At 33.9% G+C, this 23,792-nt stretch overlaps 1 protein-coding gene across 1 annotated transcript; it reads right to left on the bottom strand.

Annotated features, from left to right (window-relative positions):
• Positions 1-15,891: 15,891 nt before the first annotated feature.
• Positions 15,892-18,252, bottom strand: LOC107610463 (protein FAR1-RELATED SEQUENCE 5-like). The gene is made up of 5 exons (XM_016312513.1): positions 17,997-18,252; positions 16,535-17,868; positions 16,308-16,445; positions 16,062-16,125; positions 15,892-15,899 (listed from the first exon to the last, which is right to left on the bottom strand). Exons 1-5 carry the CDS (start codon positions 18,250-18,252, stop codon positions 15,892-15,894), a joined length of 1,800 nt encoding a protein of 599 aa, XP_016167999.1.
• Positions 18,253-23,792: the final 5,540 nt, after the last annotated feature.

A 23,792-nucleotide genomic window follows, 5' to 3' on the forward strand; every position in this document is an offset into this window, starting at 1 on the left:
TACTGACTTTACTATGAGAAATTTTAATAGTAAAAAAAAATTACTAAAATATCTTGCTGGTAAGACAAAAATATTTTTTAAAAAAATTGACAGAAAATTTACAATTAGAGCGGTGATATATGAACATTTTCTCTCCGTTATGAAAAAATGAAGTGATTATAGTAGAAGCAGGAAGAGAAAGTGCATGTAGAATTGTAGATATTCAAATGAGACCATCTAGGACAAAACATCTTATCAAAATTCGATCTAATACATATTAAATCAATATTTTCACAAATTTTTTTCAATTTATTATAAACAAAGAACATGAAATTTGTTTAAAGTTATTTAATCTTGGTCGAAGTCTTGGCATAATAGCAATTCATTTGTGGCTGAGATCTTGACATAATAGCAATTTATTTGTCTTATGAGTAACTACATCCGATTTAAAACTTAGTTGAGACCTAATAATGAATAAAACCCTTTAAATATTGTGTGTGTGTGAGTGTAGTATGTGTAAATTTATAATATTATAATAAATTTGTACTCATTATCTTTGTATAAAAATATCTTTATATGTTTAGCCACCTAATTTATTTTGAGTCTTAATGTTTGTATGTATATTCCTATCACTTGTTTTTCATACGTACTCCCAATGTTTTGCTGGAAACACAGGTTTTAACTACCAAAAATGAAAAAAATGTTCTTGAGTGCTGAGCATATTCTATTAATAATAATCCTCATGGTAGTTGATATTTGATAACCATAATTCTTATCACTCTTAATGGAATTGATCAATAGAATTCATTATATTCTCTAAACCATTTGGCTTCATCGTAAACTTACATAACCAATAATTAAACAATAAATTTCTATATTCATGTTGGAGACATTAGGTGTAATCATATCCTGTTGCAATTTTGTGGCGGTTTTAAGAGAGGAGCAACTATATGCTCCTGTTGCAATCGCTCACTCGACACTAAGTTGATAACAATTTTTTCTTTATATTTGTATTACATTTGAATAAACACTTGCTAACTCCATTTTTCCAATAAAAATGCTAACTTTTTGGTACTTTTTTCTTAGATATATAACATAAGCATCCGAACAAAGATGAATTTAATAAGTAGAGTCAATTATTTAATCAAGGTGATTGCTCTCATACCCCAATATTTGTGATAGAATCCATATCCTGTATATGTGGACCAATACAATATAGACATGTGGCATCATTAATCCTAGTCAATTAATAATTGAAAAATTTTAAAATCTTAAAATTTAATGTATTTTAAAAGTGTATTAATTATTATTTGTATACAAATACGAATACGTATATACTTTAATCATATATGATTAACTATGGTTAAGTATTTTTGTTTATTAAAATTAATACAAAATTAAAATAAAAAACCTCTTCTCTTTCCCATCAGTGTTGTCTTCTTTCCAAAACACATACTAGTTATTGTTTTTTGTTCTAAGTTAGACTCCTGAACACCCAACCCTTCCGATCTGAACTTCTCCACCATCGTCGTTCACCGCCGCCGTTCACCACCGCTCACCGACATCGCCAGATCCCTTCTATCTCACAGGCATTCGTCGATCTCCATTTCTATCGCCCGTCGTTAGCGCCCCTGTTTCCGCCTCCAACAGCAGTGTCGCCGCCGTCTCTCACGTTCTAAGCCTCCGTGACCCATTGTTTGCCGCCTCCGATCCACACCGCGTAGCGGCGTTCTCCATCACCGTCGCTGACTTCCACACCCCTGATATTAGGTTAGGTGTTCATCGTCTGTTCAAACAATGAATTTCATTTATTTTGGTTATTGGGCTTGTTTTTTGTATGTTCAAACCGTCAGTTTTATTTTATTGATTTTTTTATGGAACAAATTCTCTGCCATGGATATAATTTTTCGAGCTTTATATCTACTATATAGATTGATCAATTAGATTAATTGCAGTATATGTATGATTGACTCTGGAATCTATCTGAAGTAATTACTCGCGTAATTAGAATTATCTTTTCAGTTGTTGAGCCAGTATAAGTTCATTGTTGAAGGCAGCTTCATCATTTACATTCTTAATTTTTTTATCTAATTTAATTTAGTTGTATTTGTCTTCCATCTCTCATGTCTACAGGCATTTAAAATATTTTCTGTTCAGTTTAAGTGTATCTTTTCTTTGATTATCATGAGTTGTGCAGAGATGTTATTGGTTTCAATCCATCATATCTCCATTGCCAATCTACAAACCACATCCAAATAAAAAGGAGAAAGAGTTAGCAAAATTAACCTTTTTTTTTAGTACTGTACAGACAAATGCTAGTTTTACTTTCAGTCGGCCAAAATTACCTATTTTTGTGAATTAGTCTGTGTGCAAGACAGAAGGAGCATTGTGGGCTACGACTTAAATTTGGATAAAGAGAAGAAGTTGGGGATCAATTATTTTTTTTTTGTAACGTATTTAAATGAGAAGTATTTGAAGTTTTTCACTTTTAAACCGTTTTGGTGAAAAATTTGACAACTGGCTGGATTCCGGTTCGGTTTGATCGGCCAATTGTCGGCCGGTTCGATGATCCAATAACAATTTTCAAAAAAGATGATTATTGTTTCTAACCGAATCGTAATCCTAACTAGTTCACGGTTCGATCAGTTTGACCGGTCAGTTCGAACTAATTTTTAGAATCTTGGGTTTAGAGTTTAGACTTTAGTTATTATAGTTTAAGGTTTAGAAGTTAATAATTAGGGTTTGGGTTTTAGACGTTGGAGTTTAGAGTTAAAGATTTAAACCGTTTTAGTCACTGGTTTACTGGTTTATTATTTCAACTGGTTCAACCGTAATTTAACCGAAAAAGCTAGGGTGCCTTCTAAAGCACAGAGGTGTGGAGCGGTGCGGCGGAACAGCTGGCCGGATTAGGGAGAGTGAGTGAGTGAGTGAGTGTCAATAAAGGGAGAAAGTGGATTAAGCTTCAGGACTTTACCGTTTTCTTTATTAATGAACAAAATGACGCCGTTTTGGTGATAAATTTGATAACTGGCCGGATGTCGGTTCGGTTTGATCGGCCAATTTTCGGTCAGTTCGATGATCCAATAACAATTTTTAAAAAAGACGATTATTATTTCTAACCGAATCGTAATCTTAACCAGTTTACGGTTCGATTGGTTTGATCGGTCAATTCGAACCAATTTTTAGAATCTTGAATTGATGGTTTAGACTTTAATTATTATAGTTTAAGGTTTAGAAATTAATAATTAGGATTTGGATTTTAAGTTCATACAATTCAAATCTACTAGTTCACGTAATTCAAATTTAAGCATATAGTAATAAGTTAAACCATTATTCACTTACTTGATTAGGGTTTAGGGTTGCGAAATTGGCATTTATAATAATATTTAATAATTGTAGCTTATATCTAGATGTTAAACAAATTTAATAAGTTTAATAGTTATTATAATAATGTCTAATAGTTACTAATAGGTTATTAGATGTAATTCAAATTTAAAACAAACTCTTAATGTTAAACCTTATACTCGTAAATTATAAATCCTAATTTATATTAATTTTAAAAATTAATAATTTTTGTGATTCTTGTTTTAAAAGTTGAGAGTTAGTATTTAGGATAAATAGTTTATGCTATCTTTTTTTAACATTAGTGTTAAGATTTATAAGTAAATAATTTATGCTATTCTTTTTAAAATATATGATTAGAAAAATAAATATTAAATAATCTTATATATACGTTATCAATATATTACTACTTGATATATGCAATAATAAATGATTATAAATAAATAATTTATTTCTTTTTTTAAAAAAAGACCTTATTAATTTATTAATATGTTACAAGTAAATTGTTATTGTAATTATGAGATATGTATTAATTGTTGATTCATTCAATTAATTGTTTCATGGTGAATCTCCTTCATAATTGCTTCATTGTCAATTCTAACGGATCAATTGGTGGTCAATAATTATTTTATAACTAAACCTCACATCAATTCATTATTAATATCGTGTAACACGTTCTGAGTAACCAAAGATATAAAAATTGATGCATAAATTAGTACATTAATACTTAACAAACGTAATATTAAAATTAATTTTGTGCTTGTAAATGGGTTTAATCTTGATCACCAAAATAAAAATCTTATACAGACCATATTTGAACTGGCAAATAAAATGTCGTCACATAAGACGTTAAAAAAAAAAACTTTTTGTATGTTCTTCCCTCTCGATACCACGACTTTCTGTCATGAGTCACTGCTTTCGATTTTCTTTAAGATCATGAACCTCTCCATTCCAAAATAGATTTTCATTAGGCACATTATAATAATATGGAGAATATGACTGGTATAACGGTGTTCCATTGTATGGATGATAAGGTGGAACGGAAAATCCTGGAAATGTAGGATACACAGGTAATCCATTCAAATGCTGATTCTGGAGCTTCACAAGATCTATTGGATTTTGTTGACATGTTTTTCCAGTATCATGATAATTTGGTTGTCCACTCTAAAAAATGACACACAACAAAATTTTAATATTTTATTAGTAAAAAAAAAACACTACTATTATATGTGTTGATGGTTTCAGTGGCTAAGAGAAGGGGGGTTGAATCTTAGCCCCCTTTTTGTGTTGCTAACGCTTGCTGAACTCAGAGGAGACTTTTCTGTTTTAGCTCGTCTCTGAACACGAGACTTTTTGTTTTTGCTCGTCACTTGCCACGAGACTTTTTGTTTTGTCTCGTCACTCGGCACGAGACATTTTAGTTTTTGCTCCTGTGCAGTAGAAAACAGAAATGGAGTTGGAGAGAAGAAAGATTACACCCAGATATATCCTGGTTCAGCTGCTAAGTGCAGTGCAACCTACATCCAGTCTCCATCACAAACATGATGGAATTTCACTATAATCAATCTGACTACAACTTGTAAAGTGCTAGCCCAACTTACAAGGGGATTCCCACAGAATCATGAAACACAACATAGATGAACAAAGGAACTCTAAGACATCTATGGCTTTTTCTTTTAATTTTGCACTCTCTGCCTTTTTCCGCTCTATGACTTTTTCATTACAAACCTCACTGTTTGCCTTTTTCCATGAGACTCAAGACATGACAAAATTAAACAGAAAAATACAAAACAGAATATATTGAAGGAGAAGAGAAAACTGTTAGCTCAGGTAGCTCTGAGAACACTGTGCCTTGCACTCTCAAATTTTCTCCTTGCTTCAAACAGTGGCTGTCCACTCTTAATATAGAAGAGGGAAGCCTCCACTTATTGAAGCCAACACCCAAACCAACTTCTTCCTCCTTCAATAAACAAAACCGGCTCGGCCACATAGAGAGAAAAGAGATAATCATGCAAAACCCAACATGCAATTACCTCTGGACCTTTTTTGATCATCACCCTTCATCAATCTGAGCTCTCCATCCTTGGCTTGCTCTCCAAGATGGATTTCTGGCCCTTGATGCTTCATGATGATAATGACTTCATCTGCTTCAATCTCTGCCTCAACCATCACTTCGCCACTCTAGCTACTCCCTGTGGTGGTTAAACAGAATCAAAGACAAGCCATGCTTCAAGAATCTCCTCCATGCTGGCCGAATCTTCTTCGTCCATTTTTGAGCATGAAAGGCTCAAGATACATCACCAAATCTAACCAAATATAGTGAATATCTCAGCCACAGCTCATTTTTATTTTAGTATGTTATCTTGCCATCATTAGCTTGATGGTCTTGATGCATGCAACTTCTTCTTTTTGATAGTTGATGAACATTGCTTCCATTGTTTCCTGGACAAGGACCGAAAGAAGAAGAAGAAAGAGATGAGAGAGAATGTGAAGTTAAAGTAAAAGCAATTAAATGAAACAAGTTGATAGATTGCTTTTTACTTCCCTTGCTTTGAGTAGCGTATAGCATTAATCATAATGATTCCCATCAAATCAAAGTCAAGTTCTCTCTCATGTTTCCAATGCTAACATATTAGGATTTGAAATCCATTCTTAACAAGAGATGGAATCCGTTGGAGAGCATGAAGCCATTTAGCTTTCATTTAAACTTGGTTTCGGACCAAGCTTGGAAACTTTTATCAAAATAATGTTGGGCTTGGTAGCATTAAGATTTAATCTGGCCCAAATGATAACATTTGCTTTCCTGATGAAAATGGGATCAAGCAATGAACACATAGGAAGGCTTTCTTTGGGCTTATAGAGATAAAATATTATGGCCCAACTAATAAAACCATTTCAGCCAAAAATCACACAACAAGAATTACATGGGGCTGAAATTTAATTTATTGGGCTTGGGATCTTTCTTTTTATTTCGGCCCAATTAATAACCTGCAACACAAAATTATTAATTAACATATGTTAGTTGAAGATCAAAATTAATAATTTTGTAATTAAATGTTTAATAATGTTTAGTCATCACAAATATTAATTTAGAGTTTTCCAAACTCATCAATCTCCCCCTTGATGACAAACATTATTAAAATTGAAATGGAAAAAAAATTGAGTAAAGAATACTCCCTTTGTAGATTGAATTTTCTCCCCCTTTCAAAATGTCACATTGCTCCCCCTTGATGTATGCTTATGTTACCAAGGGAAGCACTCAACCTGTAACATTTTTAAATCAAGCTTCAAGTAACAATGTTATTTAGCATATTTTATGATGCTAAATGCTTGATTTATGAGCAGCTTTAATTGATAATCAAAACTCATTTGATATCATAAACTGATTTACTGCTCAACCTATTTCAAAAAATTTTCAAATTCTTTCCTGTTAAAGATATCAGAGCAAAACAACATGATGGAAACGTATTTGAAGTACACATGATCAAAATAAGGCAGTTTTAATGTATTACACAATTTAAAGGAACTGCCAAAAATAAGTTTTCCAAACAACAAGTTTATCAATGATGAATCAACAGCCAGGCATCAAAAATAAATCAAACATCATTATAAACCAAATGCAGTTCAAGCAACAACCATAGTGAATGCAATAACAACATGCATTCTTTGAACAAGGGTGATCATGAATTTTCAATTTTGAAAATTTCATCCCCTTTTTCCCTGTTTCTCCAGCCCCTGTTTTGTTCCAATTTCAATTTTGGAAACACATAAATTTCCTCCCCCTTTTGTCATCATGGGGGCACCTGCACAAAACATGATCAACACAGCAAAATATTCAAGAGAAAGTAGCAAGAGTATATGACAATATCCTAGAGATTATCCTAGAGCAGGGAGTATCAAGTCATGCTCATACAAAAAACAGATTGAGCCTAATGGAGCCAATATCAAACAGAGTAAAGAAGCAGTCACTAATCATCAGAAAAATTAATTTGTTCTTCAGCATCTCCGTCACTATCATCTCCCAAATCTTCTTTAAAACGTTCCATCATCAGATTAACCCTTTCTTTGCAATTGTTCCAAGCTTTCTCACTTTCATAAGCTTGTTTGCGGGCTTCTTTGTGGGATTTATACATCAGATCTGCCATGTTCGAAAGTTCTCCCAAAATCTGTTTGATGGACTTAATTGTTTTGGAAGATTCTGGCCTGCCTTCATACTCACTATCCGATGCAGCAGATTTTCGCCCTTTGGTGTCCTTAGTTGCTCCTCCTCCTCTAATTGAAGACACCTTGTTTTCTACAGCCTCATTCAACAAATCAACTTTAAAGTACTCAAATATTCTAGTTAAAAATATACCATAAGGCAGGTTAGCCTTTCTAGTGCTTCTAACAGAATCCCACATGTGCCTAATCATAATATAACCAAAGGATATAGGAGTAGAAGTAACCAAAGCAAATAAGATGAGACGGTCAGAAAATGTTACTCGGTTGTGTGAGCCACTTTAGGGAGTCAGAATATGAGTGATGATTCGGTGAAGCAGAGAATTGACCGGTCCTAGAGCTTTATGTGTTGGAATGGTGCCATGCAATCTAGAAAGGTTCTCGCAAATGTGCTTGAGAACAGTTTTGTATGGAACGCCAACTTGTGTGTCCTATTTTTCCACCATGTACGCTCGCGGTCCTTCATCTTTGAACCCAAGGGCCACTCCAATTGTCTCAGCATCAAGGGCTATTTGAACCCTTTTGACATAGGAATGAAGGGTGCCGTCAATGAGCCGCATATTGGCATAAAACTCTCGAACAAGACCAGGGTAGACTGGTTTCTGGATGAGAAGCAGAGGCTTCCAGTTGAGAAGTTCAAACAGAGAGGAGATATTGATACCCTTGTTGGTGAGATTTTCAAGGCTAACAAGATAGGTTGTGCACAAATGACGCTTCTCCATAACCTCTTTATGAAACTCAAAAGAGGTGCACGAGTTAAATCTGCTTGGATCGAAGTGGGAGTGAGTCTTGCCATACTTGTCTCTGAATTCCATGGATTCCAAGTTTGGAGGTTCAGTAGTGTCATTGAGTACAAATCCCTGATTCTTTTGGGAGCTTTTTCTAGGAGTAGTTCGTTTCGGTGATGAGGGTGGAGGTGAAGGCATGGGAGAAGTATGAGATTCTTGCTCTTCTTCCTCTTGGGGGTCCTTGTTCTTCCTGTTTCATCCTCTTCCGGAACTCTTTTGGGCCACTACCTTTCTTCTCATGGCTTCGGTTTGTTTGGTTAGAGGTGAGGGAGAGGATGAGGAAGTAGAATGTATGTGGATGTGAGTGTGAGTTTGGGGTGTTGATGGTTTTTGAGAAAGAAGAATTCTTTCACTCTTTCTTGGCGCGGTTTTCTTTTCATGGTAATGGGGAATGAAATATGAAAGGTTGGGGGTGATAACCAAATTGAGAGGGAGAGAGAGAGACAAGGTGGGTGAACACATTTAATGGGGTTTGGAAAGAGAATATGGAGAGTAATGATCATTAGTGGACGGTTAATGACCATAATGGGTGGTTATTATCCAAAAAAGATTTCCCTTTTAACTTTTGAAATCCAAAACTGAAAAGTTGTTGCCTTAAATCAAGGGATTAGATGGATATAGGGATTTGATTTGACAATAACCACTTCCAAGGAGATTTGATGACACAAGAGGAAGATTCTTATTTGTAGAAAGATAACTACCATAACTGTTAAGGTGGGGTCAAGGAATTTTTTGGTGGGGCCCATAAAATTTGAATTTTGCGTTGCCTCCCCCTTGACCACAGCTCTTCCATTATGCCATTTATTGTTTCTCGTCCAAACCTACGAGCAAAAACTAAGCAGAGTCAAATATTCACAAATTTTCAATGAAGCTTAAATCAAACATTCCCAAACTTTTTCTCAAGCTACAGAATCTGTCTTCACAGAGGAGTTTTGTAAAAATATCAGCAATTTGGTCTTCAGATTTTACAAATTGAATATCAATAGTTCCCTTTTGCACATGTTCTCTAATGAAATGATATTTAATTTCAATGTGCTTTATTCTTGAGTGCAAAACAGGATTTTTTGAAATGTTTATAGCACTCATATTATCACAAAATAAGGGTATACTATTTATTTTTAATTTGTAGTCTTCTAATTGTGTTTTTAACCAAATTAATTGAGTGCAACATGCAGATGCGGAAATGTATTCTGCTTCAGCTGTGGATAAAGCCACTGTGGCTTGTTTCTTGCTTGACCACATATTGAGTGAGCTTCCAAGGAAGCAACACATTCCGGACGTGCTTCTTCTATCCACTCTATCTCCCGCATAATCTGCATCACAAAACCCTACTGCACAAAATTCATCAGATTTAGGATACCACAAGCCATAATCACAAGTTCCCTTAATGTATCTAATGATGCGTTTAACAGCCGTAAGATGGGATTCTTTTGGGTGAGATTGAAATCTTGAGCATACACCCACACTTTGAACAATATCCGGTCTAGAGGAGGTAAGGTACATGAGTGAACCTATCATTCTCCTATACCTTGTTTCATCCACATCTTGACCATCATCATCCTTTTCAAGTTTTGTGTTGGGATGCATTGGTGTACCCATTGCTTTGGAGTTTTCTAGGCCAAACTTTTTAATAAGTTCTTTTGCATATTTTCCTTGGTAAATAAAAGTACCACTAGGAGTTTGTTTAATTTGGAGGCCAAGAAAGAAAGTAAGCTCTCCCATTAAACTCATTTCAAACTCACTAGTCATGATTTTTCCAAACTCTTCACACAAGGAAATGTTGGCCGATCCAAATACAATATCATCAACATAAACTTGAACAAGAAGTATATCATCATTAGATGCTTTAATGAACAAAGTAGTGTCGGTGGTACCCCTTTGAAATTTATTTTCCAACAAGAAGGCACTAAGCCTTTCATACCAAGCTCTTGGAGCTTGTCTAAGACCATAAAGAGCCTTAGTTAATTTGAAAACATGATTTGGAAACTCTTTATGTTCAAAACCGGGGGGTTATGCCACATACACTTCTCTATCAATAAATCCATTAAGGAAAGCACATTTAACATCCATTTGAAACATTTTGAAACCTTTATGGGCAGCATAGGCAAGAAGCAACCGAATTGCTTCCATTCTAGCTACCGGAGCAAAAGATTCATCAAAATCTATACCCTCTTCTTGATCGTAACCTTGGGCCACTAATCTAGCCTTGTTACGAACAACTTGTCCATCCTCACCAAGTTTATTTTTAAAGACCCACTTAGTACCCGTTACCTTCATACCATCCAAATAAGGTACTAATGTCCAAACCTCATTCTTGTCAAATTGAGCTAGCTCCTCTTGCATGGCCTTGACCCATGATGGATCTTCAAGAGCTTGTTTGACATTGTTGGGCTCCATTTGTGACAAGAAAGCAAAGTTGCTAGGTTCGGTTTGCCTTTTGGTGGAGGATCTTGTTGTTACGCCATGAGAAAGATCACCAATGATGAAATCATGAGGATAACCCCTCATAGACTTCCATTCTCTAGGCTTTCGGATAGGTGTAGAACTTTGATGAACTTCTGGTGGTCTCACTGTTTCAGTTGCTCGTGCCTGTTCAGGAGACAATGGAAGTGTCTCCTCCAATCTGACGAGACAGAACCGGACTGACAGATTCTTCATTCTGGACAAATTTGGGATTTTCTTTGCTTGTTCCATCCTCTTCACAATCTGAATCAATATCCTTCACAATACTGGGAATTGAGTTAGAATCATAAAAAGTAACATGTATGGATTCCTCTATTGTCCTATGCTCCTTGAGATAAACTCTATAGGCCTTGCTTGTGGTGGAATATCCAACAAACATTCCTTCATATGATTTTGGATCAAATTTTCCAAGGTTTTCCTTATTGTTAAGTACAAAACATTTGCATCCAAAAACATGAAAATACTTAAGATTTGGAGGGGTTCATTTCCATAGCTCATATGGTGTTTTCTTTAACCCTTTTCTAATGATTGTTCTATTCAAAATATAACATGCTGTGTTCACAGCTTCAGCCCATAAGAATTTAGGAATTTCACTCTCACATAACATAGTCCTAGTCATTTCTTGAAGGCTTCTATTCCTTCTTTCAACCACCCCATTTTGTTGGGGGGTTCTAGGGCATGAAAAATTATGAGAAATCCCTAAGTCATCACAGAATTTTTCAAAATCTTGATTTTCAAATTCTCTTCCATGATCACTTCTCAAATGGGCAATTTTTAAATCCTTTTCATTTTGAATTTTCTTACAAAGGGTGGAAAAAACATGAAAGGCATCATTCTTATGAGTAAGGAAAAGTACCCAACCAAATCTAGAGTAATCATCTACCACCACAAGACCATAATGTTTACCTCCTAAACTTTGAGTTCTAGTAGGACCAAAAAGATCAATATGTAACATTTCCAATGGCCTTTTGGTTGAGATTCCATCTTTTGATTTAAAAGAGGATTTTACTTGTTTGCCTAATTGATAAGCGTCACAAGTAAGATCCTTATCAAACTTGATGTTTGGGATTCCTCTAACCAAATTTCTTTTGACTAGCTTAGAAATTTGATACATGCTAGCATGTCCCAACTTTCTATGCCAAAGCCATTTTTTAGATTCAAAAGATGTAAAGCATGTTACATTTTGTTCCTTTAAATCCTCAAGAGTCAATTCATACACATTGTTACATCTTTTAGCTTCAAGAAGAACATTCCCAGTTTTTTCACACACAACTAAACAAACAAATTTCTTAAAGATAACTTTAAAACCCGAATCACAAAGTTGACTAACACTAAGCAAATTATGTTTCAAGCCATGTACAAGGAGAACATCATTTATACAAGAAGAAAAATTTTTACCAACTTTCCCAACAGCCACAATTTTTCCTTTTGCATCATCACCGAAAGTGACAAGTCCTCCATCATAGTCATCAAGCTTTATGAAGAAGGTTACCTTTCCGGTCATATGCCTAAAGCATCCGCTGTCCATATACCACATATTTTCCTTCCTTTTGGATGCTAGGCACACCTACAAAACAATGCTTAAGTAACCTTAGGTATCCAAATCTTTTTGGATCCTTTTACGTTAAACCATCTTCTATGTCCTAAGCCATTGTAATCAAAAACAATTTTATAAACCTTGTCACCAACCATTCTTTCACCGAAAAAGCATTGAATGGGAAAGTGTCCATTCCGATTGCATAGTCTACAAAACCTTGGAGTTGCCTTTTTGTTAAAGTAGGTGGGATCTTGAAATCTTGTGTCTTTAGAAGATGAAGCAATATTTTCAAAATGTGAATTTTCAGATTTATAGAACCCCAACCCAGCCTTATCATAAAGAGGTTTTTGACTAGCCAAGATGTGATTTAAACTTTCGGAACTTTGTGTAAACTTGGCCAAGTCTTCCTTAAGTCTTTTAACCTCTTTAAGCAACTCTTCATTTTGCTTAAAACAGTCCACATATGCAAGAACACAATGGTTACTTTCACAGCTCCTAACTTGGGTTCTTAACTGCTTATTTTCTTCAACAAGATCACAAGCAGTTTCGGCCTCTCTCACTTTTTCTTTTAGAAAACTGTTTTCGGCCTTAAGAATGGTAATTTGCTGTTCAAGTTCTTGATTTTCTAGCAGAAAACATCTTATTTTTTCAGAAAGGTGGTCTATCATAAGATGAAGATCTTCAGTGTTAGGGTTATGAAAGACTACCTGATCTATGTGGTCTGCCATGAGACATGTTTGTGACTTGGTCTCGGTTTCTTCATCATCATCATTAGAGTCATTCTCCAAGTCTTCCCATGTGGCCATCAGTCCTTTCTTCTTTCCTCTTTTCGGTTTTTCCTCCTTCTTCAGCTTGGGACAATCAGATTTGAAATGCCCCATTTCCTTGCAATTATAGCAAGTTACCTTGCTAAGGTCTTTCTTTACTCTCCTTGTGCTGCTGCCTTTGCCTTTGAGCTTAGCCATTTTCCTGAATTTTTTTGTAAATAAAACAAACTCATTTTCAGAAGAGTTATCACTGGATTCATCATCCAGAGGGTTAGTCACAGAAGAAAATGCAATTCCTTTCTTTTTTGTATCCTTTTTCAAATAGGTATTTTCAAAAGCAAGAAGATTTCCTCTCAAATCATCAAGTGTCATAGAGTCTAAACCACTGCTTTCAGAAATAATTAAAGCTTTAGTTTCCCACTCTTTTGTGAGACACCTCAACACTCTTCTCACTAGCACAGAATCAGAATGTGTAATTCCCAGAGCATCTAAGCCAACAATGATAGCATTGAACCGTTCGAACAGTTCATCAATGGACTCTCCTTCCTTCATTGCAAACATTTCATATTCTCTATTTAGCATATCTGTCCGAGTCTTCTTGACAATGGTGGTTCCTTCATGGGTGATTAGTAATTTGTCCCAGATTTTCTTTGCCGTTGTGCATCTTGATACCCGTCAGTACTCCTCGAAGCTGATAGCACAATTGAGCAGATTTATTGCCTTGGCATTTAACTCCACCTTCTTCCTATCTTCCTCGGTCCATCTTGCTTCTGGTTTGAGAGAAACAACTCCTTCTGCACTTGTGATAGTTGGAAATTGAGGCCCTTCGAGAATAATCTTCCAAAGTCTATAATCCACTGCTTGTACAAATATCTTCATCCTCTCCTTCCAATAGGTATAGTTTTTCCCATTGAAAAGAGGAGGTCTATTGCTTGATTGACCTTCAGTCAGATTGTAGGACACCACATTTGTGCCACTGTTTTCTGCCATGAGGATCTTTACTCCAAGCTGCAAAGCTTGATCTCTTTGAGACCAAGCTCTGATACCAATTGATGGTTTCAGTGGCTAAGAAAAGGGGGGGTTGAATCTTAGCCCCCTTTTTGTGTTGCTAACACTTGCTGAACTCAGAGGAGACTTTTCTGTTTTAGCTCGTCTCTGGACACGAGACTTTTTGTTTTTGCTCGTCACTTGCCACGAGACTTTTTGTTTTGTCTCGTCACTCGGCACGAGACATTTTAGTTTTTGCTCCTGTGCAGTAGAAAACAGAAATGGAGTTGGAGAGAAGAAAGATTACACCCAGATATATCCTGGTTCAGCTGCTAAGTGCAGTGCAGCCTATATCCAGTCTCCATCACAAACATGATGGAATTTCACTATAATCAATCTGACTACAACTTGTAAAGTGCTAACCCAACTTACAAGGGGATTTTCACAGAATCATGAAATACAACATAGATGAACAAAGGAACTCAAAGACATCTATGACTTTTTCTTTTAATTTTGTACTCTCTGCCTTTTTCCGCTCTATGGCTTTTTCATTACAAACCTCACTGTTTGCCTTTTTCCATGAGACTCAAGACATGACAAAATTAAACAGAAAAATACAAAACAGAATACATTGAAGGAGAAGAGAAAACTGTTAGCTCAGGTAGCTCTGAGAACACTGTGCCTTGCACTCTCAAATTTTCTCCTTGCTTCAAACAGTGGCTGTCCACTCTTAATATAGAAGAGGGAAGCCTCCACTTATTGAAGCCAACACCCAAACCAACTTCTTCCTCCTTCAATAAACAAAACCGGTTCGGCCACATAGAGAGAAAAGAGATAATCATGCAAAACCCAACATGCAATTACCTCTGGACCTTTCTTGATCATCACCCTTCATCAATCCGAGCTCTCCATCCTTGGCTTGCTCTCCAAGATGGATTTCTGGCCCTTGATGCTTCATGATGATAATGACTTCATCTGCTTCAATCTCTGCCTCAACCATCACTTCGCCACTCTAGCTACTCCCTGTGGTGGTTAAACAGAATCAAAGACAAGCCATGCTTCAAGAATCTCCTCCATGCTGGCCGAATCTTCTTCGTCCATTTTTGAGCATGAAAGGCTCAAGATACATCACCAAATCTAACCAAATATAGTGAATATCTCAGCCACAGCTCATTTTTATTTTAGTATGTTATCTTGCCATCATTAGCTTGATGGTCTTGATGCATGCAACTTCTTCTTTTTGTTAGTTGATGAACATTGCTTCCATTGTTTCCTGGACAAGGACCGAAAGAAGAAGAAGAAAGAGATGAGAGAGAATGTGAAGTTAAAGTAAAAGCAATTAAATGAAACAAGTTAATAGATTGCTTTTTACTTCCCTTGCTTTGAGTAGCGTATAGCATTAATCATAATGATTCCATCAAATCAAAGTCAAGTTCTTTCTCATGTTTCCAATGCTAACATATTAGGATTTGAAATCCATTCTTAACAAGAGATGGAATCCGTTGGAGTTCATGAAGCCATTTAGCTTTCATTTAAACTTGGTTTCGGACCAAGCTTGGAAACTTTTATCAAAATAATATTGGGCTTGGTAGCATTAAGATTTAATCTGGCCCAAATGATAACATTTGCTTTCCTGATGAAAATGGGATCAAGCAATGAACACATAGGAAGGCTTTCTTTGGGCTTATAGAGATAAAATATTATGGCCCAACTAATAAAACCATTTCAGCCAAAAATCACACAACAAGAATTACATGGGGCTGAAATTTAATTTATTGGGCTTGGGATCTTTCTTTTTATTTCGGCCCAATTAATAACCTGCAACACAAAATTATTAATTAACATATGTTAGTTGAAGATCAAAATTAATAATTTTGTAATTAAATGTTTAATAATGTTTAGTCATCACAAATATTAATTTAGAGTTTTCCAAACTCATCATGTGTATTCCATTTAGGATACAAACCTTATGCGCATTACGTATATTAGAACACATTCGTTTATACTTTTTGGACTTTAAACTTGTGTCATCAACTCTTGTATCCTACATACAGGCATCTCACATGACATGATTAAGTAAGTACAATTTTAACTAAATAAAAACAAAATATATATCTAATGAAGTCTAAAAGTAAAATGTATATATAATAAAATTGCTACAAATTACTGTTTTTTAAAAAAATTTACAAAAGTTATATACAAGACTTCAAGTTCACATTAACATACCTTGGTAGCCTTAACTCCATTCTTATTTTTTTGTGTAGCTAATTTATTTGTTCCATTGTCATTAAAATATCTGTGATCTACACTCTGAACATTGCTCTCATCATTTCTTTGGTGATTTATTTCTTCTTCAGAATAACTCTACAATACAATAAAATACATTAGACAATATTTAAATACGTAGATAAATAATCTTTAAAAATTTTGATAAAACAGAAAATTAAAATTACCTTCTCATCATTGAGTTCATCACTCGATTGGTGATGACCAGTATGTAGGACGTCTCTACTGTATAATTCTGGACACCTTCGAATCGTATGACCACGACGTGTACAATGAGAACACTTACGAGATTTTATTGCCCATCTATTTTGACGAGGGGCTCCCTTCGTCTTTACAACAGTTGGGTCACCGACCATACACACATTAGAAAGAACATTTGAGTCAGGATCGCGCCTCTTTTTAAGTTTTTGGATTAGTCCAAAAATGTCATCTCTAATCTCCATGAAGTCATCTCGGTTCTTTGATGCCGACTCACATAATGTGAAGCATAGTGTTGCTAGAGCACCATATCTAATACCAGCAATATTTTCAGAGTCAGTTTCTGCGGATGTAACTGAACATACATAATCCTTCTTAGCATTTTTAGTCCACCTCGTGCAGACAAGAGTATCAGGAATGATATCGATGTGGTCATGTCTCATAGTACAAAAAATATGACAACATGGAATGTCACGACTTTTAAACAGACGACAATCACAAGCAAATTTTTTAGTGGCTTTATCATATTGTACTTCACATTCCCTCCTGGGTTGCCTATATTTATTTATTCTCACCTTAACTTCATTGTTGCTTACTGAATGTGTAACATTTAATTTGCCAGCTTCTTCTATCTCACACCGAACCTCTTTAAACATGCTTCTGGTGAAAATATCGGCCGCTTGCTTCTCAATGTCTTGAAGACACGTGGTCAACACAGGAGTTGTAAACAATGATTTAAAATCGGATAAGAGTTCATTTGTCCGATACTGCGTCAATGCTTCATTAAAGTTGTGTATCAATTCCAAAAGGTAGCACTTTTTACTAATGTAATTCTTTATCAAGGAGTGGATACCTTCGCATTGTGACGTAGTCCTGATTCCACCGAAAAATTTATCATTTAAATATGAGGAAGCCCACATTTCTTTGATCCCGTATGTCTTTTGCAACCATTCATTCCCAGAAAGCCCGTACTCGGATATCAAGTTATGCCATCTTCTCTCAAACTCTTCAGGAAAAAAATTTCCATACATTAGGTGCTTTAACCCATCTAAGAATTTTGAATTCTTTATAGCTTCACAGGCATTACGGTAGAGATGCCATGCACAAAGACGGTGTGCAGCGTTTGGAAGAACTTCTTTTATTGCCTCCCTCATTGCAAGATCTCCATCTGTCACCACAGCTATAGGTTGTTTATTACCCATTATCTCCATGAACATATTCAACACCAAAACATAGGTTTCCCGCTTCTCATCGGATAATAAACCACAACCAAAAATGCATATTTGTCCATGATGATTTGTTCCTGAGAAGACAACCAACGGCCTATTATACTTATTTTTTGGTATGTCGTGTCGAAGACTAACACATCACCAAAACATTGGTAATCAGTGATGCTAGATCCATCAGCCCACACTAAATTATCAAGCTTACCATCCTTCAAAGTAAACTTCCCTTGCAATAGTGGATCTTCATCTGCCTTAGAAATTAGGTAACTCAATGCTGCATGTGCATCACCATCTTTTATCTTTGCACGCCTCGATCTGTCAAAATGATTGTATAGATCTTTTTTTGTGAATCCCGCCCTGTTCGGACCTCCTTTTTGTGCCACCATGAACCCCATTATATGACAAGTTCTAACACCATAAAAGTGCAAACTATCAGCCTGTGCTTTATCAGCGTCAGTCATTGTTCGATATGCTGGAACAAACTGGATATACTTAGGTGGGATGAGGTCATGGTTGTGAGTCTCTTCAAATTTGGTGACCCACCACTTTTGTAAAATCAAGTCATAGTGAAATCTAATCTTTGCTTAACACATTACACGTGTGATTGGCTTGTGATCCTTTTTTCTGTTCTCCATCTCCAAGTACTTTTTTCTACGTGTACCCTCTCTGTTACAAACCATCTGTCGTATATTAAGGTTTCCATTGAAATCTTGTCCTTTTTCGTCAAGTCTCGCAACAAAACCGTGCATTTTAGCATAATTTCTATAAAAATCACAACATTGATCAACGGTGTCAAACTCAATACCCCACATGTCATCATAGCTTAATTCGTTTAACTTCTTCTCAACTTCTTGAATTTTATAGCTACAATTCGACACCTCCATGGATTCACTAAATTTACCCTCATTGTTGATAAGATATTCCTCCTCCTTATCAGAACTACTATCATACCCAAAACACAGCTCATCATATTCGATAGACTCCTTTAAGTTCTTATTGTCATCGATGTTCATGTTTATGATGTTCAAGTAAGTTTTTATATCTTCGATTACTCAAAACCTGTTACACTATATTAATAATAAATTGATGTGAGGTTTAGTTATAAAATAAAAAATTAATTAAATCATAAAATAATTATTGACCACAAATTAATCCCCACAATTGACAATGAAGCAATTACGAAGGAGATTGACCATGAAACAATTAATTGAATGAATCAACAATTAATGCATATCTCATAATTGCAATAACAACTTGCTTGTAACGTTTTAATAAATTAATAAGGTCTTTTTTAAAAAAAGAAATAAATCATTTATTTATAATCATTTATTATTGCATATATCAAGTAGTAATATATTGGTAACGTATATATAAGGTTATTGCATAAATTTTTTTTGGAACAATGTGATAGAATTGTTAAAATTATTATGTGTAGTTTTTAATATCTGTTTTTGGAATTTGAAATTAGATAAGCATGCAAATATTAAAATTTTTTAAATCTACCCACACCTTTCTCAAATTATAATCCATGCATATTTAGTGGCATAATACAATTAAAGTCATTCATTTTATGCCCCAAATTAATGTCTTTATAATTTTTTGATTTTGAAAAATAACTATTTCGGTATTTTCATTTAAAGATACATTAATTTAATTTATTGTCTTTAAACATACCTTATTAAATGATTAATACGTTATCACTTTATACTTGAATGGTGGAAATAAATATTAAATAATGATTATTTATTTGTATGATTATTAATACGTTACTACATTAATTTAATTTATTGCCTTTATACTTGAATGATGACAATCAGTAATTATTCTGATACTAGTCAAGTTCAATTCAAATTTTAAAACAGAAATTATTTATTTATTTTTAGAATACTTTTTCAAAAAAATAATTTTAAAAAAGTAATACTAGTAAAATTATGTGATAATTTTTTTATTAAATATAAAAAATAATATAAATACATAAAAAATATTTGTTAATAGTTACACGTATATTAAAAATATTTGTTAACTATGAGTATTATTATTCAAGTAAATAATATACAATTTAACTTTTCAACTTTACTTGAAAAAATTCTTAAATGAGATAATATTTTATTTTCTCCAAATTTAAGTCGTAGCCCACAATACTCCTTCTGTCTTGCACACAGACTAATTCACAAAAATAGGTAATTTTGGCCGACTGAAAGTAAAACTAGTATTTGTTTGTACAGTACTAAAAAGAATAAGGTTAATTTTGTTAACTCTTTCTCCTTTTTATTTGGATGTGGTTTGTAGATTGGCAATGGAGATATGATGGATTGAAACCAATAACATCTTTGCACAGCTCATGATAATCAAAGAAAAGATACACTTAAACTGAACAGAAAATATTTTAAATGCCTATAGACATGAGAGATGGAAGACAAATACAACTAAATTAAATTAGATAAAAAAAATTAAGAATGTAAATGATGAAGCTGCCTTCAACAATGAACTTATACTGGCTCAATAACTGAAAAGATAATTCTAATTACGCGAGTAATTACTTCAGATAGATTCCAGAGTCAATCATACATATACTGCAATTAATCTAATTGATCAATCTATATAGTAGATATAAAGCTCGAAAAATTATATCCATGGCAAAGAATTTGTTCCATAAAAAAAATCAATAAAATAAAACTGACGGTTTGAACATGCAAAAAACAAGCCCAATAACCAAAATAAATGAAATTCATTGTTTGAACAGACGATGAACATCTAACCTAATATCAGGGGTGTGGAAGTCAGCGACGGTGATGGAGAACGCCGCTACGCAGTGTGGATCGGAGGCGGCAAACAATGGGTCACGGAGGCTTAGAACGTGAGAGACGGCGGCGACACTGCTGTTGGAGGCGGAAACATGGGCGCTAACGACGGGCGATAGAAATGGAGATCGACGAATGCCTGTGAGATAGAAGGGATCTGGCGGTGTCGGTGAGCGGTGGCGAACGGCAGCGGTGAACGGCGATGGTGGATAAATTCAGATCGGAAGGGTTGGGTGTTCAGGAGTCTAACTTAGAACAAAAAACAATAACTAATATGTGTTTTGGGAAGAAGACAACGCTGATGGGAAAGAGAAGAGGTTTTTTATTTTAATTTTGTATTAATTTTAATAAACAAAAATATTTAACCATAGTTAATCATATATAATTAAAGTATATACGTATTCGTATTTATATACAAATAACAATTAATACACTTTTAAAATACATTAAATTTTAAGATTTTAAAATTTTTCAATTATTAATTGACTAGGATTAATGATGCCACATGTCTATATTTTATTGGTCCACATATACAGAATATGAATTCTATCACAAATATTAGGGTATGAGAACAATCACCTTTAATCAAATATCAAAGGATAATCTAAATACCTGTAAAACAATTCTCAAATTTTAGGAAGAACATATAACTAACAAATTTTAAATATGAGTTCATCTATATATCTTGCTATCTAACTTCTATATCATCTTCCGTTGGCAAAATCCCGACCACATTCGGGAAGTTGTTTTAGTTAACAACTAACGATGATGTCATTTTTAAAATAAGAAAATGTGGACTGTTTCTTAAATCTTATAAAAACTAACTAATTAATCTAATTCCAAAATTCTAATTAATACTAAATTAGCTTAATTTATTTAAATTTAACTCTAAATTACTCTAACTTTAACTCTAAACTAAACTTTAAACTAATTTATCTAAACTAACCTAATTAACCAGCTTGACCTAATCTAAATCAAATCCAAATTACTCTAAACAAAACAATTTCACAACAAATAATTTATAAATAAGAATTAAAATTCTATGCCTTAATTAGAAATAAAAATTACGTCATTACTCTAAATTAATTACAAAACTAATTATTCTAAATTAATTACTCTAAATTTAACATATATCACAATTTTATAATAACTCATTACTCACTTACCTAGAGACAATAACAACACAAAAGACTTTTTTAGCATGGTGACAGCAGTAGTGGTCATCCCTGGTGCAAAGTAGATGAGTGTAAGGTTAAGGTTTAACAAGGCCAACAATGTAAAAAAATAGAAGAAGAAATGGACGTGTCGCAGCTGCTAGAGGCAAGCAACAATGGCATATGGCGGCTGCAGCAACTTGCAGGGGAGACAACGCTACAGCCAAGCACTGAAAGAAGTTTCCAGTGGACGTTCTTCGACAACGAATGGTGGCAATGATGGGGATGATAGTGAGAGAGAAAGAGAGGAAGAGAGAAGTGAGGTTGATGATGTTGTAAAAATAGGAGGATGGTTCACAAATTCAAATTTATAGTTAATTTTATTAGCGAAAAAATCTGCTGGTAATGTTTACTCCATGACCAAAACCACATGTTTTATTTAATTGTCTTAGTATCGGATTTTTCGACCCTAAATCCGATAATAAAATATGCGTCCACTAAATTTTTTTTTGTATCATTTGTTATTGTCAAATTTAGAATAAAAAATATAAATTTAATAGTAATGTATCATAGATGACAAATTTAGTTTTGAAATCCTCAACAAATCTGTTGATAAATCTAACAATAATCAACATTTTTTGATAATCTTATAAAATAATATATTATTTAAAATTAATACAAAATTATCAACTCTCTAATAAAGTTCATGACATTGTTATGTTTTTCATTGAGTGCCTATAAATATCTAAAGACCAATCTTTTATAAGATTAAGACACGACCGTTAAGAAAAAACGAAAATAAAATTTTTAAACCATATTAAACATCATAAGATGAATCCTTTTCTATTTTTCCATCCTCTTGTTCTTTCCATTGATTTTGGTATGCACTAAATTCATACAATTCAATATATATTGTTTTTAATAATTGTGCTTGATGATTCTAGTTTGTTAGCTAATAATAATATATTTTATATTCGCATATTTGTACGAAATCACCAACTACAAATAGTACCAGCACATTGATGTACTGCATAATTAAACAAAAATTATTGTCTTAGCTTCCACCTTTAACACCAAATGCATCTTACAAAAACTGCACAATTTTTCTATTTCTTGTTAAACGGGAAGTATGATAGGGCCTCACTTGTTTTAACTCAAATGTATTTTATTTAATATTATAGATGGTCTAAAGACATTAATAAAATTGTATTGCTCTTTAAATTTGTTGGTAAAAATCAAATTCGTCTATAACATTTTTTTTTTTAAATCATCTCTAATATAAAAGTGATTCTTTTCTATTCAAAATTAAATTCTAAACCGAATTAGCTTTTATAAAATAACAAAAAAAGCAACCCTCTATATATCTATCTCACCGCTGCAACCAACCATCTGCATTTGTTTCACCATAGCAACCCAACTCATGACTTCCTGTAAAACCAGAAAAATAACAAATAATTAATTAATAAATTAAATGAGTATAAAGGGGATTAAAATTTAAAATTTATATTTTAAAAAAATAAAATAATTAAAATATGAATTAAAATGCTAATTTTAAAGATTTTGATCGAAAATTAAATAAATGGACTAAAACGAATGAATTGGGCTCAAGTAGACCCAAGCCCACATGTATAACACTTAACAAAGTCATATTTCAGCCTCCACTTTTCATTTATGAGTGAGGGCGGATATGAGAGGAGAAGGGGTAGAGAAACACTAACACTATTCATCATCATATTTATTCATCCATAACTTTTGATTCGGAGTTTCGATTGATGAGTTGTTTGCAGCCACGTGTCACTCTCCTCGTCCTCTTCATTTCTATATAAGTATTGTAGTGATTAAATTCAAAATTCCTGTCCAATTTTCTATTATCTCTATTGTTTTGTGTTTTTGGGTAGTTAGTGTTGAAATCTTGTGATTTTGGTTGTTTAGGGATACTCTAACATGAATTTCAAATGGGTTTCATTCCTATTTTGTATGGGTTAAAGTAAGAAAACTCTTTTCCTTTGATTTTTTCTAATTATGTATGAACACTAGGGTGAATGT

The sequence above is a fragment of the Arachis ipaensis genome, chromosome B8, assembly GCF_059453495.1.
Source record: "Arachis ipaensis isolate K30076 ecotype BB chromosome B8, ASM5945349v1, whole genome shotgun sequence".
In the NCBI taxonomy this organism is placed as follows: domain Eukaryota; kingdom Viridiplantae; phylum Streptophyta; class Magnoliopsida; order Fabales; family Fabaceae; genus Arachis; species Arachis ipaensis.